This window comes from Danio aesculapii, chromosome 19 (assembly GCF_903798145.1).
Source record: "Danio aesculapii chromosome 19, fDanAes4.1, whole genome shotgun sequence".
Taxonomy (NCBI): domain Eukaryota; kingdom Metazoa; phylum Chordata; class Actinopteri; order Cypriniformes; family Danionidae; genus Danio; species Danio aesculapii.
The window spans coordinates 31,021,282-31,037,590 of record NC_079453.1 but is presented as its reverse complement, the minus strand read 5'-3'; the positions used below and the strand labels follow the sequence as shown (position 1 = coordinate 31,037,590).

Below are 16,309 nucleotides of genomic sequence, written 5' to 3'. Positions count from 1 at the left end.
TCGCCTTAGAGTGTTACCCTGGCATTTCCTGTGTCAGTTGGAATCGGCAGTGGGAAGGGTAAAGAGTGGTGACAAACATAAGAAGTGGTTTCTTGGACCAAAGTAAGACACTGCTATTATTTTAAACGTCATTACTTTAAAGCGCGAACACGTTAAATGTACATGTGTAGCGAAATATTGACAAATTAGAGCGCGTCAATCCAGCAATCGGGTGTTTATCTGTGCGTTTTGTTAGCCGCGACTGCTAAACTAGTCGAGCGAGATGGTACACAGCCACAGCTCTCCTCTCAGTTATACTTATATACATATTTACAGCTATTGTCAATCAGGTTAAAGTAATACGTGCTTGTGTTTTGCACGTCTGTCAGTAATAGTTTGACGACTGCACGAAGGATTGAATGATTGACAATCGTCTGATAGCTGTAAACGTGATCTCTAGTGTTAAGCGTGTTTTGCCGTTGTTACTATGGTGAGTTAAATAGTCAACAACTGTCGGCCTGGTTTGTTTGGTTAATTCTCTTACCAAAAGTGATTAGTAATGGTGAGGCTGAATTGAAACCGAAACCTTCAAGCTGTTTTATGATGAAGCGTGTCGTCTTGTTAGTCGTTAACTTGAGCATTGTGTCTTTTAGTATTTGCTTATACATTAGCCATGCAGAGGCAGATGGAGGATCCTGTAGCTGATAGCAGTGCTGATGACACTGAGGAGAGCACGCCTGCATCTGAGATGACCAACAGCCCTAAAGAAGCTGAAACTCAGCCGGACGGCTCACCGGCCAACAAAGATGAAGGCTGTAAGGGACCTGACATGATTTTGTCATATTTGTGATCTACATTTATTTTCCACATCAAATTTTTCTCTTTCTTTCAAAATTCAGTTTATTCTGTTTATATAACCCATTTTATTCTGCATTAATATTTTTCTGGACTAAATGTTATAGATACAGTGTTCAGCATACATTAGTACATCTCATTTTGAAATTGAATATTTTTATCCATTTCTCAATGAGTATAGGCATTATATTGTGATGCATTTGAGCAAAATGGTTTAATAATCAGATATTTTATTTAGATAGTCACAAATCATCTTTAGAAATAGAACATTTATACATTTAAATGTAAGTGAAATGTTGTTTTAAAAACAAAACTTCAACAAAATTTTATATACATTTTGTTTCTCTTGAATTTTCCAATTTTTAAACTTTGTATTTATATTTTTCCCTAACAGTTTTGGGTGTACAAATTTTTTGACATTTATCGTACATTTTTTATTCCAATTTTGGCTTCAATTCTGACTAAACTAATGTATATACTCAAATATATTATTGTAACACATAATTGCATATTTTTTTATTTAATTATTTTATTTAAATTTTTTTATCAAACAGCATATCAGGTCAATTAAAATGTTCATTCAAATAAACATTAATCTTTTTTCTAGTTTTTTTTTTTTTTTGTAAATATAATAAATAAACATATGAAATGCATTTAAAGTTTTTTTCTTATTTAGTTTTATTTCATTTGTGTAATAAGTGTTTTTAAATCCTGCACTCTAAAGGGGGTCGCACACCGGATGGGCCGCTTGGCGACACGCTGTGCCGTTACACAGTGCCATGCCTTTTAGAATTTTAAACATAGATTTCTATCAGGGTACGCTCACCGGCGCCACAAGTCGGCGGCACCCAGCTACGACTCAGAACACTGTTCATATTTCTGCTGTGCCACAGAGTGCCATCTGAATAGTTTCATTTTAAATAACATGCAAACATGCACGTCTGGTGTGCGATACTTCCAACCTGCGCATCCGGTGTGCGACCCCCTTAAGGAATAAAACAACACCAGTTTCTTTAGTTAAATTGTGTTCCTGACACCACCAGCTTTTTTTTTTTTTGTTTGTTTAATCGTAAATGGATATCCTATTGACAAAAGGTCAACCAGGCAATTACAATACCTGTTAAACTGCTAGTTAATATTACTTTAAAAAGTGCATTCTACTGTACAAAAGCAAATTAATCAATAATACTGACTTCAACTGTATGTAAATATAGTAAACAAAAGCATGCTGTTAATTAATGCAGAACAGACAGACTTCATATTTAGATAATCTTTTTTTGTGTGGTTTATTTTCACTTGCATTAATCACTTCATAAGGTTCAGCACCGCTTTTAATTTATCCAAATATCTCTTGACATTTTGTGTTGTGCAGCTTATTTTTTATGTCTAATATGTAGTTTTGTGTTTTCTGCATAATAAAAATGATGGGGGCCATAAATAACCCAAAACCCCAAGTGTCTGCATCTTTATTGTGGAAAGCTGTTTCCATTCCAGTGTTTTATCTGGTGTGCTTCTTGTGTTCAGTGGCAGAGGCTGGAGCGATTTCTTGTGATATGGCTGAGGAGCTGAGCAGACAGCTGGAGGACATCCTCAGCACCTACTGTCATGAGGATGGCAGTGTTGGCGGCAAGAATGCCACGGTGACCAACGGCGTGGAAGTCAATGGGCTGTCTGAGAAGGAAAATGGCAAGCAGGAGGAAGCCAAACTGAACGGCAACGGTTGTGTAGAGAAAGATCAGAAGAAGCTGCAGGAAAAGAAGAAAGTGAAGGGACTGGGTGAGTTGGTACAATATATTTTACATGCTTGAATTGACAATATTTGGCATAATTATGTACACTGCCAATTTATTATGTTAAATATAATTACATTAATATTTTTGTTTAACTAGGATGGATTAAGTAAGCAGTACAAATTTTTGTGTTTATGAAAGATATATTCTGTTCTGTTAAAGAAAGGATCCTGTAAAACTGTTTTGCTGCAGAAATATTAAGGCTCAAACCATTTTCAACATTTACAAAAATAAAATGCTTCTTGATCTCCAAATAAGTATATTATAATGTTTATAATGATTGCGTGCCAATGAAAAATGGAGTAATGATGCTGAAACTTGAATATGAATAAAATGTATATTCCGGCGAATATATTAATGTTAATATACTAATGTTACAACCTTTAGATGATATTTAGGGTATTTTTGACATAACATATAATCATTTTGTGCGCGTATAACCAGTGAATGGAGAAGGAACAACTGAAGATCGAATATCACTGCATTTGATTATTTAATACCTGTACTTCCAGTGAAAACAAGTTAAAAAAAAATATTGTACAGTGAAAGAAAAATATTTACATTGAATAAATAATAATTTACCTGATGGAGAGGAGGTACTTAGAGGTGTTTAAATCAAATAGAAAGTTAAGAAAATGTACTAACTGTATTGAACAAACTAAACTAAAACATCTCCAAGGTATCAAACGTCTTGACTAAACTAACTAAAAAACAAATCAAACACACAAAACAGCACACTCTCCTGAACCTTATAGAATAATACAGAAGTTAATCTGGGTGTTGTAAATGTATATCGCGTGACTTGCTTACTTCCACATCCTCTCCGAGGTATTACTTAAATATATCAGTTACTGTACACATTGCAATCTCGATTGATTTTAGAAAAGAGCATTTATCACAAACCAAACAAAACCACATTCTCTCAGACTAGTCCTCGCAAGAGAGACTATCCTCACGGAGACCCATTCACCACTGAGTCAAAGAAAGACAGAGAGAGAGATATATCGCCATTGCAGTTTGGGTTGGCGTTTTAAACGCTACACCGACCAGCAATTGGTGACGCGATCCAAGCATCATCAGCCAATGTCATCATCACAGAATGCCGATCTTCTTCTAATCATATTTTTCAGTATAACTGAGCATATCATGTTTTTGATTAAATAAATGTAGCCTCTGTGAAATATTTTGTCAAAAAGATTAAAATTCTTATCAAAATCATATAATGTATCTAATGTATAATAAAGTTATTAATATATCATCATGCACAAAGTTGGCCAGTTTTGTTCCACTTAGTACTTTTCATTAACTGTCATTTTCATAGTTTTTAAAGAAAAACTTTGTCTATATGTATCAGTTCCTAATTAAATAGTATTTGGTAAAGCTATGTTAAATTATTTAGTCATTTATAAAGCCTCAGAAACTCTTTAGTTTTCTATTACTGTGTTATTTCACACCGCTAGAAAGTTCAGTGGTAAACTGTAGTAATCGCAACAAAAGATCAGTTTGAGATTGACCAAATTGAGAGCTTTTGAATCAAAATCAAACAATGAAATCGGTGTCAATACCGGTGATAAACCCTCTTGTTAACTAAAATACGTTCTCTACTTGTGCATTGAAGGGAAGGAGATAACTCTTCTAATGCAGACCCTCAACACACTGAGCACTCCAGAGGAGAAGCTGGGTGGTCTCTGCAAGAAGTATGCTGAGCTGGTAAGACATTATCTTATGATCACCTCCAACAGTATTTTGTACTTGTATACTGTGTAGATAGATGGATAGAAAGAATGAAGGAATACTTCGACATATTGCAAGGCTTATCTTGTTTCAACAATTAACAAGTAACTGTCTTGATGCCATCCTTGACTTTTTTTTTTTCTTCTCAAAGATGTTTCACAAGTCTTTATGAATGAGACATTGACCCATGCTATTAAAATAAATTTTAATAGTACAAATTAATATTATTTTATTTTGAGATGGCATGAATCCATTAATATTTTGTCAGAGGTAGTCTTATTTGAAAAAAATGTTTACTATAACAAAGCATATAAAACAGGGGTTGCATATTCAGAGATGCAATGTCAAACTCAATGGAGCTAGTGACGTCACTGTGAGTGGCAGGCTTAGGGGTGGGGTTAGGTGAGCATTGCATGAAGTTCAGATTGCAACAGCACCAGGACTTTAAAAAGTTAAAAACACTAAAGGGGTGTAATGAAAACTTTAGGTGTTGTAGTTTTGCGGTCCTTATATCTGTATTTTGTGGGTACTGTCGTTCAAAATGTCCTCGTTTTGTTACATAGGGTTTGTTTCAGTGACGCAGGAAAACTTTGAATATTTTGCCTTCGGTTTTATTTTGGCCTGTATTTTTTTAAATAAATTTCAAACAACTGAACTGTTGATTTACAAGGTTTATGCATTTTTCAGTGAAGGAAATCCACAATTTGAATCCTTTACACATGGTCTTACAATACAAAATAGAGTCAGGTCCGGATTGAATGCCCTTTGAGAAACCCTGATATAAAATATATAATACAAGACTACAACTAAATGATTCCAATTTGCATAGCTCTACAAATATATTTATATTATAGTTTATACAGGGACAATAATAGTATAATTTTCAAAGATGTTTTTTTCCTCAGAATTGTCACAATGTCGGTTTTGAAATGAATGTTACTCTTTTTTTTTTTTTGAATGTTCATGGAAAAGAAACTGAAAAAGTACCAAACACTGCAAAAGATGCTTTTCTTATATTGAGTTTTTGTCTTATTTTTAGCCCAAATATTTAAAAGTTCTTAAATCAAGAAGTTTCCAGACAGGTAAAAAACAAGTATGTTTTGCTCATTCCAATGACAGATTATTTCACTTTTGCTTGTTTTATATTAAGAGTAGAAACAAAATAAAAAAGTTTAAGAAAGAAAATGTACTCGTATTACAATTGAAGCTCAGGGGCAAATAAAACAAAAAAGACCCTTTTTAGGTTGATCAAAGGAAGTACTTGTTTCATGTAGTTCTAGAAGAAGAGTTGCTGCTGTGTTCTGACTGGGATTAGACAGTGCTGTCTGTATAAATGAGCTGATTAAGGGTTAATGGCACCACGGTTGCCCTAAGCCTTTGGGCGGACATTCAGCTGCCTGAGCTTCAGTTTCTATACATGAATACAATACCAGGAAGTGCTGAGAAGTTTCAGCCCACATTTCCACTTATGTGGCTTTCTTCAGTGTAATTATTCAGTACACATGCTATTGAATGTTAATATTCTAGTGTCTTGACAACCCTATGTTAGCTGACTTATAATGATATGCCTCTTCTGCTTTATTTCTTGTAGTTAGAGGAGCACCGTAATGCTCAGAAACAGATGCGGGTGTTGCAGAAGAAGCAGACGCAGCTCATCCAGGAGAAGGACCATTTAAGAAATGAGCACAGCAAGGCCATCCTGGCGCGCAGCAAACTGGAAAGTCTCTGTCGAGAATTGCAGAGGCACAACCGCACACTTAAGGTACACCAACTTGATATGAATGCAAATAATAAGATATTAGAGTTGTTATGTGCATGCCACATTCAAATTTTTAATTTAAAGTAGGAGTGTGCGATAGGGGTGCAACAGTTCTCTGTAAAAAATCGTATCGTCATGTTGTTGTTCCACAGTTCGCTGCACCCTGTGATCTGTGGTTCATATGCATTATTATTATTGGTTTGTTGGTTAAAAAGCAAAAAAGTTGTGCCTTTGTACGCTTCCAGTTACCTTTCACATGCATTGCACATGCGAGGACCTGTCCAATCACCTCTTAGAATGTAAATCTGTTGTTGACATCACATTTCCTCAATGTTTCAACAGACACTCAATGTAAATCCAGACAGACACAAAAATAGCCACTGATCTAGGCTATTTTTGTTGTTGCACAGATAGCCTAGATCAGTGGTCACTAACGGGCTGCTCAAGGTCCGTGTCCAGACCCAGAAGCTTCCCATACAATCCCGGACATGCAGCCTATAAAGGTCTGCATAGGTCGGTTACTGAAGTCCCGCTCCCGCTGGGTGTTGTTTTTTGCACCCGATATTTATTCACTCTATTTACCCACTGTCTGCTAAAAAAAGTTTTATTCTCGACTGACTGTTCCTGCAGAATTAAGATGAGAGAAAGGAGCTGAACGCTCTGTCTTTGCTTAAGTTTCATTCACTATGATAGTGCTGATAAGTGATAACAACTCTCTGGAATGATTGTTAATAAAAATGCATTGTTGCCATCATAATGCAAGCATAATGTAAACAGAAGTAATCAATACTCTAATAGTGCTTATTTGTTAAGATGTGTTGACAGTTATTATCTGCATAATTGGTTATAACTGTTGAGTCAAGAAAAAGTGGAAATTTAAGCTTTTTCTCTTATTTTTCTTAAGCATTTTATTTGAACATACAATTTTCAAAATGTTCTACTTTTATTTAATTAATGAGAGAACATTTAGAGACATTATAATTGGTTCATTGAATCTAAAATGTGCAAATGCCCTGCCTTTATTTGCACCTGTTTTTGTTTGCAAAACAGAAATAAATCAGACAACATTGTTTTTTAAAATTGAACTCACTCTGTATTAAATTCTTATTTGTTACTGTTAGTGAAATTGATGTAACATTTTCTTCTGTGATATTAAAGGCTTAGTTCAACCAAAAATGAAAATGATGTTATTAAATAATCCACTTCTTGCCATTTTAAAACTCCTAATAATTCAGAACACGTATTAAGACAGATACGTGAAGAGAGCTCCCTCATCCTCCGTAGAGAGCAAAGTTCCTGACTCATTTTAATTACAGAAAAGTACCAAAAATATCCTCAAAACAGACCATATTCTGTTTAACCTTCAGTGGTTTAATCATAATATTATCAAACTATGAAAATACTTTTGTGTGCACAGAAAACTACCACTTTATTCAACAGTTTCTTCTCAGTTTGAGTATTTTGGTTGTGTGTATACATGTTTTTATATCACAGTGGGGACTTAAAATTGAAAACACATAGACTCATGGGGACGTTTGTCAGTCAATATGGGCACTTCAATTGATGCCCCTACAGGCACAAATGTTGATAAATCATAAAGAATGAAGAATTTTGAGAAATGCAGATCGTTTCCTATGAGAGTTGGGTTTATGGGTAGGGTAGGGGAATAGAATATACGCTTTGTACAGTATGACAATTACGCGTTATGTCTATGGAGAACCTCCACTTATAGAGAGAAAAATATATTTGTGTGGGCTTTAAGACTTTCACTGAATGTTTTTGCAGAGTAATATACTCAATGTAAACATACGTGTGGTTAAAACAACAACATTATCATAGATGATAAATATTGCCACACCCCTAATTGTTATGTTTGCTTTACTTGGCAGGAGGATGGTGTGCAACGTGCCCGATTGGAGGAGGAGAAAAGGAAAGAAGTGACTTCACATTTCCAGGTGACACTGAATGACATCCAGGCTCAGATGGAGCAGCACAATGAGCGCAATGCAAACTTGAGACAGGAGAACATGGAGCTGGCTGACAAACTCAAGAAGCTTATTGAGCAATACGAGCTCAGAGAGGAGGTGAGACCTGAAACTGAAAGCATCATTGTAATTTTGATTGAAGAGTAGTGCGGTTTCAATTTAGAAACATTATTATTTAGGCTTTAAATCATAAGAAGATGATAATTTTATGTGCAGTGAAAGAAGATAAACAGTATTTTTGATTCTCTTCAATCAAAGTATTGACATAAATGTGCATTCATCCACTAAAAGTTGACAAAAAAATCACAATAGTAGGACTAGCTCTTAGTAAAGCATAATTTTATTAACCGTTGCTTTTGTTTTTATTATTTGTACACAGTGCAGTGTCATTCATCTATTAAAGCTGATTGTAAGTATGACTTGTTTTTTTTTCAGCATATTGACAAGGTGTTCAAACAGAAAGATCTGCAACAGCAGCTGGTAGATGCAAAGCTTCATCAGGCACAGGGTCTGCTCAAAGACTCAGAGGACCGGCATCAGAAGGAGAAGGACTTTGTGAGTTTTGATGTCATTTTTTTTGCTACTAAATATATTTGTATATATATATATATATATATATATATATATATATATATATATATATATATATATATATATATATATATATATATATATATATATATATATGTGTGTGTGTCTGTGTATATGTAAATATGTGTATATATATGATGTCAGAATTATTTTTAAAATATTTTCTAAATGATATTTAACAGAGCAAAAAATTGTATGTCTGATAATATTTTTTTCTTCTGGAGAAAGTCTTATTTGTTTCATTTTGGCTAGAATAAAATCAGTTTTTATTTAAAAAAAAAAAAAAAACGTTTTAAGGTCATAATTATTAGCTTATTATTAAAGGGTAAGCAATATTTTTTGATAGTCTACAGAACAAACCATCGTTATATAGTAAATTGCCTAATTACCCTAACCTGCCTAGTTAACCAAGTTAAGCATTTAAATGTCACTTTAAGCTGTATAGAAGTGTCTTGTAAAATATCTAGTAAATATTATTTACTGTCATCATGGCAAAGATAAAATACATTGGTTATAAGAAATGAGTTATTAAATCTATTTAGAAATGTGTTGAAAAAATATTTTCTCCGTTAAACAGAAATTGGGGAAAAAAATTAACAGGGGGGCTAATAATTCAGAGGGGCTAACAAATCTGACTTCAACTATATAACATATGTTTTTTGAGAGTTATGGAATATCAGTGAATTTTGTTTGTCATTTTTAAAAAAAATTAAGACCAATTTATCAATTTATTATTATTGCAGCTAAAAATTACCAATTTGGTAGACTTGTTCTTAATTTACAGCAGCATTTATCACATAAAAAAAATTATAACATAAAAATTTACACAGATTTTCACATCTTAGTTCTTCATTGCTTTTTGACCTAATTAACTATTGGCCGCTGGGATTTATATAAAGGGAATGCTAAGAGTGTTTACCTCTTAACCATATAAAGCCTACTCCATCTTATTTGATGCATAACTCTAAATGGTAAAAATAAACCAATAAAATAAACTGTTGAAATCTCTTTATCAGCAGAAATAGAACAAAGAAATCATGTTTTATTGAGTACTAAACCTACTACTAATGTGTTTGGATGTTTGTAACCAACCTCTGTCATGATTAGCTTAAAAAAAGCTCTTGAAATGTCCTGGAAAATTATTTTTTTTTAAATAGTGGGAACCCTGTAAAAATAAATATGTCTAAAAGGAGTCACAGGCTACAGTGTTCTGTCTATGACTACTATCGTTCACACGCCGAGTGAGCACTTTTTTATTTGTGAATATAATATTATTTAATATAAAACAGTGTAGATGGCGCAGAAGGAATTGAAGAGTTGCAGACCAAAGTATATCTGCATCAATTAAAAAAAGCAGCAAGCTTCCCTAGATTTTGCACTGTTTGCTTAATATTGTGGTAGCAAACAATATTAGCAATAATTAGAGTGAGCAACCTGGAATGCAAACATATTTTTTTTCACTGAGGGAGGTGAACATATAGACGTTTACTGTGGTACTGCCCCCAAGTGTGTGTGAATGTTGTTGCTCAGGCTATTTTCTCTACTACTGACATCCTTACAGATGTTACAGTTACAGATGTTGCCATCAAGGTGTCATTTTAGAGTTCCTGCATGCAGAACGAATAAAACATGTACTCATGTATTGTGGTTGCCATTAAGTTATTGAAACAAGTCTTTTGAGGAGGAGAACATATTGGTGCCTAAAAGACTATAAATTGTGTAGCACACTGTGAATTCGATGTTTTGATGTTTGATAGGGGTAATTATATGATTATGATTGATTGATGATTGATTATATATTTTATTGGTGTAAAATTGGCTGTGTACATGGCAATGGCTTGTATGAATGGCACTATGTTGCAACTTTAGTTACCCTAAACAGCGCAAAGTTGATTCTGAGTCTGTTGTGGATATTCCACCTGGACAGAGCTGTCGGTTACTAAATAATAATTGTATTATCTCTTGTTTCTTTCTTTTCCAGCTCCTTAAAGAGGCAGCAGAGTCTCAGAGGATGTACGAGCTCATGAAACAACAGGAAGTTCATCTGAAACAGCAGGTGAGTAGCTTATAACACCAGTCTGATCTGGCTCACATACTGATAGAACATCTCAATAGTTCCTCTCAAAGGGATGTAGAACATGATGAAACTTGAAAGAAGGTTCTGGATAAATTCTCAATGTAGTTGGAAACAGTACTACTACTACATCTCAACTTACCACTTGGCAAATGGATCAATGAAAATGTTAGTTGGAAACAGTGCCTTAGATGGGTTCTTACAAGGTGAAATGCTTCTCCGAAAACTCGTTGTGTTTGTTTTATTTGGGTCATCTCTCTTTTTTCCAGCTCTCGTTGTACACTGAGAAGTTTGAAGAGTTTCAAAACACACTTTCCAAAAGCAATGAGGTGTTCACGACATTCAAACAAGAGATGGAAAAGGTAAATGACTTGTTTTTTGGATGTTGTGAATAGGCATGGGCCGGGATAAGATTCTGACCGTATGATAACCTTGGATAAAAATTTCACGATATCATGGTATTGTGCTCACTGCTCTAAAATATATTATTTTTAAACGTCTGGGTAAAAAACAAAACCCTTTTTCCCCCTTTGAACACAACATATTTAATTTTTTAAAAGATTTATAATATTTATTTTAACAGTAAACATGTCAGGCTGAATAATTCAATATAATAATTCTGCTGTTAGTTTCAAAACTTTATTAGTTTCAAAAACACAGATTTCTTTACAATTTAAAATGGCATCTATCGATTTTTTTTTTTTTTCTGCTGAAGATACTGTTGTCCTAAAAAACAACTGTTGTCCTAAATAACAAAAATGTAAATAAAAAAATCTTACACACACACCTTAGGAACGGTATTACAGAAAATTTTGGTAGTTTTAAAACATTGACTTTTCCAAACTGCAGTATACCTTGAAAACTGTGACCATCCCATGCCTAGGTGAGAAGTTCACATTCCTACTAAGAAACTGTTGCATCTGCATTTGTGCACAGAATGAAGGTGTTCTTTATTGTTTATAAGTGTTCTTTATCGTTAATATAATACAAATATTAACCCCCTGCATTCCTTAAAAGGGTAGTTCACCCTAAAATGAAAATTCTGTCACTAGTCCACTCATCCTCCAGTTTTTACAGACCTGTTTGAGTTTCTTTCTTCTTTTGAACACAGAGAAAGATATTGTAAAGAATGTTGGAAAAAACATTAATGGATATCAATGGCTGCTTTTTTTTTCTTTAGAATATCTTGTTTTGGTGTGGGGAAATTTGGGTGAACTATGCCTTTAAATTCTCCCTGCATTAAATCCAATGCACACTATAGACCAGGGGTCACCAATCTCGGTCCTGGAGGGCCGGTGTCCCTGCAGGGTTTAGCTCCAACTTGCCTCAACACACCTGTTTCAAGTTTACCTAGTAAGACCTTGATTAGCTTGTTCAGGTGTGTTTGATTAGGGTTAGAGTTAAAATCTGCAGGACACCGGCCTTCCAGGAACAAGTTTGGTGACCACTGCTATAGACCAAAACATAGATGGAATACATTTTCAAAGGAGAGTAACTGACTTCAGCATTGTTTTTCAGATAAATAAGTATGCTCGCTTGCCATATTTCTTAAATATCTGCAAACATGGTATTTTTATGCTTTACAAAAGTCAATTCCTAACAACACCTTTAATTCTTTTTATAAGAGTATCTAAAATGTTACTAAAACCTGATTTGTGTATTTCATTCATCACTGTATGAATTAAACAAACCTAAATTTCTAAAGGCAGTATTTTTGTGACGATCCTTTAATCAGTGTGTTTTCCTGCAGATGACAAAGAAGATCAAGAAGCTGGAGAAGGAAACAACCATGTACAGATCACGATGGGAGAGCAGTAACAAAGCCCTGCTGGAGATGGCAGAAGAGGTGATTATTCTTTTGACAGTTAATGTCTCTGTGAAATCAAAAGAAACTGGGTTTAAGATGTTAGTATCAGTATGTTAGTCTTAAGGATATCTATTAGCTAGTGTGCTCCAAAACAGGGACAACATTCATATTCAGTGATTATAAACATCCAAAGCTTGGAGTTTGTCTAAATAGATCAATGATTTTGTTGACGTCCCCTCAAAATTGAGTTTTCCATCAAATGCTCTCTGAAACATGTCCGCCCTTTTTAAGACTCTGTTGCTATATGTTCTTGTTACATCACACATTGAACAAAAATGTGGAAATAAAATTAACTCCTGGTTTTTTGCTTCTCAGTGAAGACCCCACTCAGTGTTTTTTTTTTTTGCAAAATTCCTATGGACCCTTTTTTACAAGACTGTTAATGATGCGTTTAATGGTCATCAGCATCTTAAATTCTGAAAGTTTTTAATATGTAGATTTAAAAAAAAAAAAGAAACATATATATTTATATGTATTTGTGCATGGATAATATTATTTTTGCATCAAATTACAAAAAACGAATTACCACTTGTGTGAGGTGTTTCTAATGCTAAGGAGAGGATAGTAAATTTGATGTTGTTCTCTTTTCTGGCAGCCGTTATCAGTCTCTTTTTTTCCTTTTTCTGAAAGTCTTGATAACACCATTGTTGAGTTTTTCTTTTATTATTTCAGCAAATAGGATTGTAAAAATATTTGCTGTACTTTCACATTCTCTGTGCTCTAAGTTTACCCAACTATCATGACTTGCTGAAAAACCCGGAAATGTGATAAGGGTCCATTACTGTAAAACCCATTCTATTGGACTGTCCTGCTTACTCGAGATATTCAGCAAAGTGTCACCAGAAATTAGAATTTATAATTTATGTAGAATTTATATTTATATATATATATATATATATATATATATATATATATATATATATATATATATATATATATATATATATATATATATATATATATATATATATATATATATATATAATAGTGTATTTTTTTATTTAATACATAAACAAAAATTTATATAAACTACATTGATCATCACATATGCTCTAATTTGAATGTGCATTTTGTTTTCTTATTTACCACGTGTATATATTCATTACATGAAACATTAGGCCATGAATATTTACCTGAATGTTTTGGTAAAATCCTGGAATTTTAGTAGTGGTAATATATAATACAAATACAAAAAATGATATAAACTACAGGGATCATCACGTATGCTATAATAAATTTAGTAGTAAAAATATATAATACATATATAATCTACAGGGATTGTCACATATGCTGTAATAAATTTGTTTGCATATTTTTTTTTCTTATTTACGATGTTTATTACATGAAATATTATCATGAATATTTACCTGAACGTTTTGGTGAAGTCCTGGAACTTTAGTAGTAAAAGTGTGTGAGCCCTGTGTTTAATATCATTAAATCTTGATTGCATGTCTTTTCTCTCTGTCTGCTTTAGAAAACACTAAAAGACAAGGAGTTTGAAAGCCTGCAGGTGAAGGTGCAGCGACTGGAGAAGCTCTGTCGCGCGCTACAGATAGAGCGCAACGAGTTAAGTAAGAAAGTTCAGAGTTTTTCCACAGGCGTTGAGAGTCGGCCGGACACAGAGTCGGGGTCACCTCCTGAAGCCACAGACTCTGAGGAGGGCAGCCCCGTCCACCAGAACACCCCAGAGACTCCACAAAGCGCCTGTAGCCCGGCGTGCCACTGCGGACCAGACCTGGAGGCCGAGACTCACAGAGAGGTGTGTTCAACCCAGGATTGAGTCTTACTGTCTCCGGTGGGCCAGGACACACACAATCCTTCCCGCCTCCAGCAGACCCCCCCCACCACAAACCTCCAAGAGCAGGTGGCGTCTTGTTGTTTTTATGCGTCCACGGACCTGCTGACTCGTCTGCTCTTGGGGGTTTTGATCGTGTCAGGGAAGATTGTGCCTTCAAACATGATTCCTATGCTGCGTTTCTACTCTTTGGTTTTTATGTGGCTCGCTTTAATTCCATTATTTACGTTTAGAAAGGGCATGGGTGTTGCTGCTGTCTTGGAATGCTCAGTGTTTGTCCACTAAATGCTTGTTTTTCTTTGTCAGTTTGGTGTAAAGAATATTAACAGACTGCTGAGATTGGAGAAATTGTTTGTGAGGCAGTTTTGTTTTCTTTCTTTAGGTGTTTTAATTTAATTTCTGGCCTTAAGTTGCTGTGTCAGGTAAAATCTGCTTGTATACTTTCCCTTTTTTGGTTTGTCGTCCGTAAATCAGTTTGCACCAAACGGAGAATGTATGGTTTGTTATCCATCACTTGTCGGAGTTTAGAATTGTAGACGTACGTTTAAAACTAACATTATTTTGAGTTGAAGGCTCAGCTATTTTGAACCCAGGATTCATTAGCTTTTGCACAAAACTTGAATTTTTCACATGTGTATCTTTTAACTTAAGTTTACACCACTAGTATTTTTTTGTTTATATACTGTAGATGCATTCCTTTAACTCATTCCATTAACTTCTAATTGGTAACATGCACTTAAATCGTCATGACCACTTTTTTCAGTCTGTGATTTCACAATTTTCAGCGTACATTTGCGTTTATGGCGTACAAATTGTATTTAATATAGTCATATAGTTCAAAAAGGAAGAATACATACATCCCCAAGTCTAGTTAAGTTAGAAGATTCAAAAACACTATGCAATTCTAGCTCTGTTCATGTCATCTTGGTGTTTAGCGAGTGAGCAAAGCACTGACATGCTGAGAAATGAATGTAAGTTCCACACAACGTGACTTAGTGCCGTGATGTCAGTCAATTCCAGCACTCTTGGATTTTTGAGTTCGTTTTCCAGTATGTTTTTAGCACCCTTGCAGTAGCTCTCGGAGCAGATTAGTAAAATGTTGGTGTAGTGTTGAGCATGAAGTGCATCAAGTCATAAGTTGGCCATGTAAAATCTTGCTTATTTCATTCCAAGTCATGGTATCTGCTTCAATTGAGATTCTTTTGTTTCAAAAAGTTTGTCAACTGGTATCCGTGTGAGTCGTTTTTTTCATTCGCTCGTCATTTAAATTTGATATTTCCATTATAAGAAGGTACCAAAGATCTGTGTTGATTTCACATCCTGTATACATTTATTTGCGAATTAAAATACTAAGGAAATTAAAATGATTTGTGTATTTTTTTCTTGTTTGTAACTAATAATTATAGTCAAAAAGATTTGGATCAGACTTTGATACAAATTTCTCCTTTTGTCAGAATAACGCTGAAACTGTTCCTCACTTATTTTGGTCATGCAACTATGTGTCCCAATTTTGGAAAGATGTTCATTTCAATCATTCATTTTCTTTTCGACTTAGTCCCTTTATTAATCAGGGGTCGCCACAGCGGAATGAACCACCAACTTATCCAGCCTAGCGGATGCCCTTCCAGCTGCAACCTATGGAAAACATCCATACGCACTCATTCACACACGTACACTACGGTCAATTTAGCTTACCCAATTCACTTATAGCACATGTCTTTGGACTTGTGGGGGAAACCGGAGCACCGGTTGTATGTTTTTTTAAATACAAATTTTATTGTCTTCTTTATTATGAACCATTCTTTTAATGCAGATTTTATATTATTAAATGTAAAATTTTCAAATCGCAAGTCCATATTTATAGCATTTATACAAGAGAT

At 34.3% G+C, this 16,309-nt stretch overlaps 1 protein-coding gene across 1 annotated transcript; it reads left to right on the top strand.

Moving 5' to 3' along the window:
• Positions 1-9: 9 nt before the first annotated feature.
• On the top strand, positions 10-15,787 carry txlna (taxilin alpha). The gene is made up of 11 exons (XM_056480084.1): positions 10-102; positions 633-794; positions 2,359-2,610; positions 4,243-4,334; positions 5,950-6,120; positions 8,007-8,201; positions 8,538-8,657; positions 10,675-10,749; positions 11,037-11,129; positions 12,518-12,613; positions 14,109-15,787. Exons 2-11 carry the CDS (start codon positions 653-655, stop codon positions 14,412-14,414), a joined length of 1,542 nt encoding a protein of 513 aa, XP_056336059.1. The 5' UTR covers positions 10-102; positions 633-652; the 3' UTR covers positions 14,415-15,787.
• The last annotated feature ends 522 nt before the right edge of the window (positions 15,788-16,309 follow it).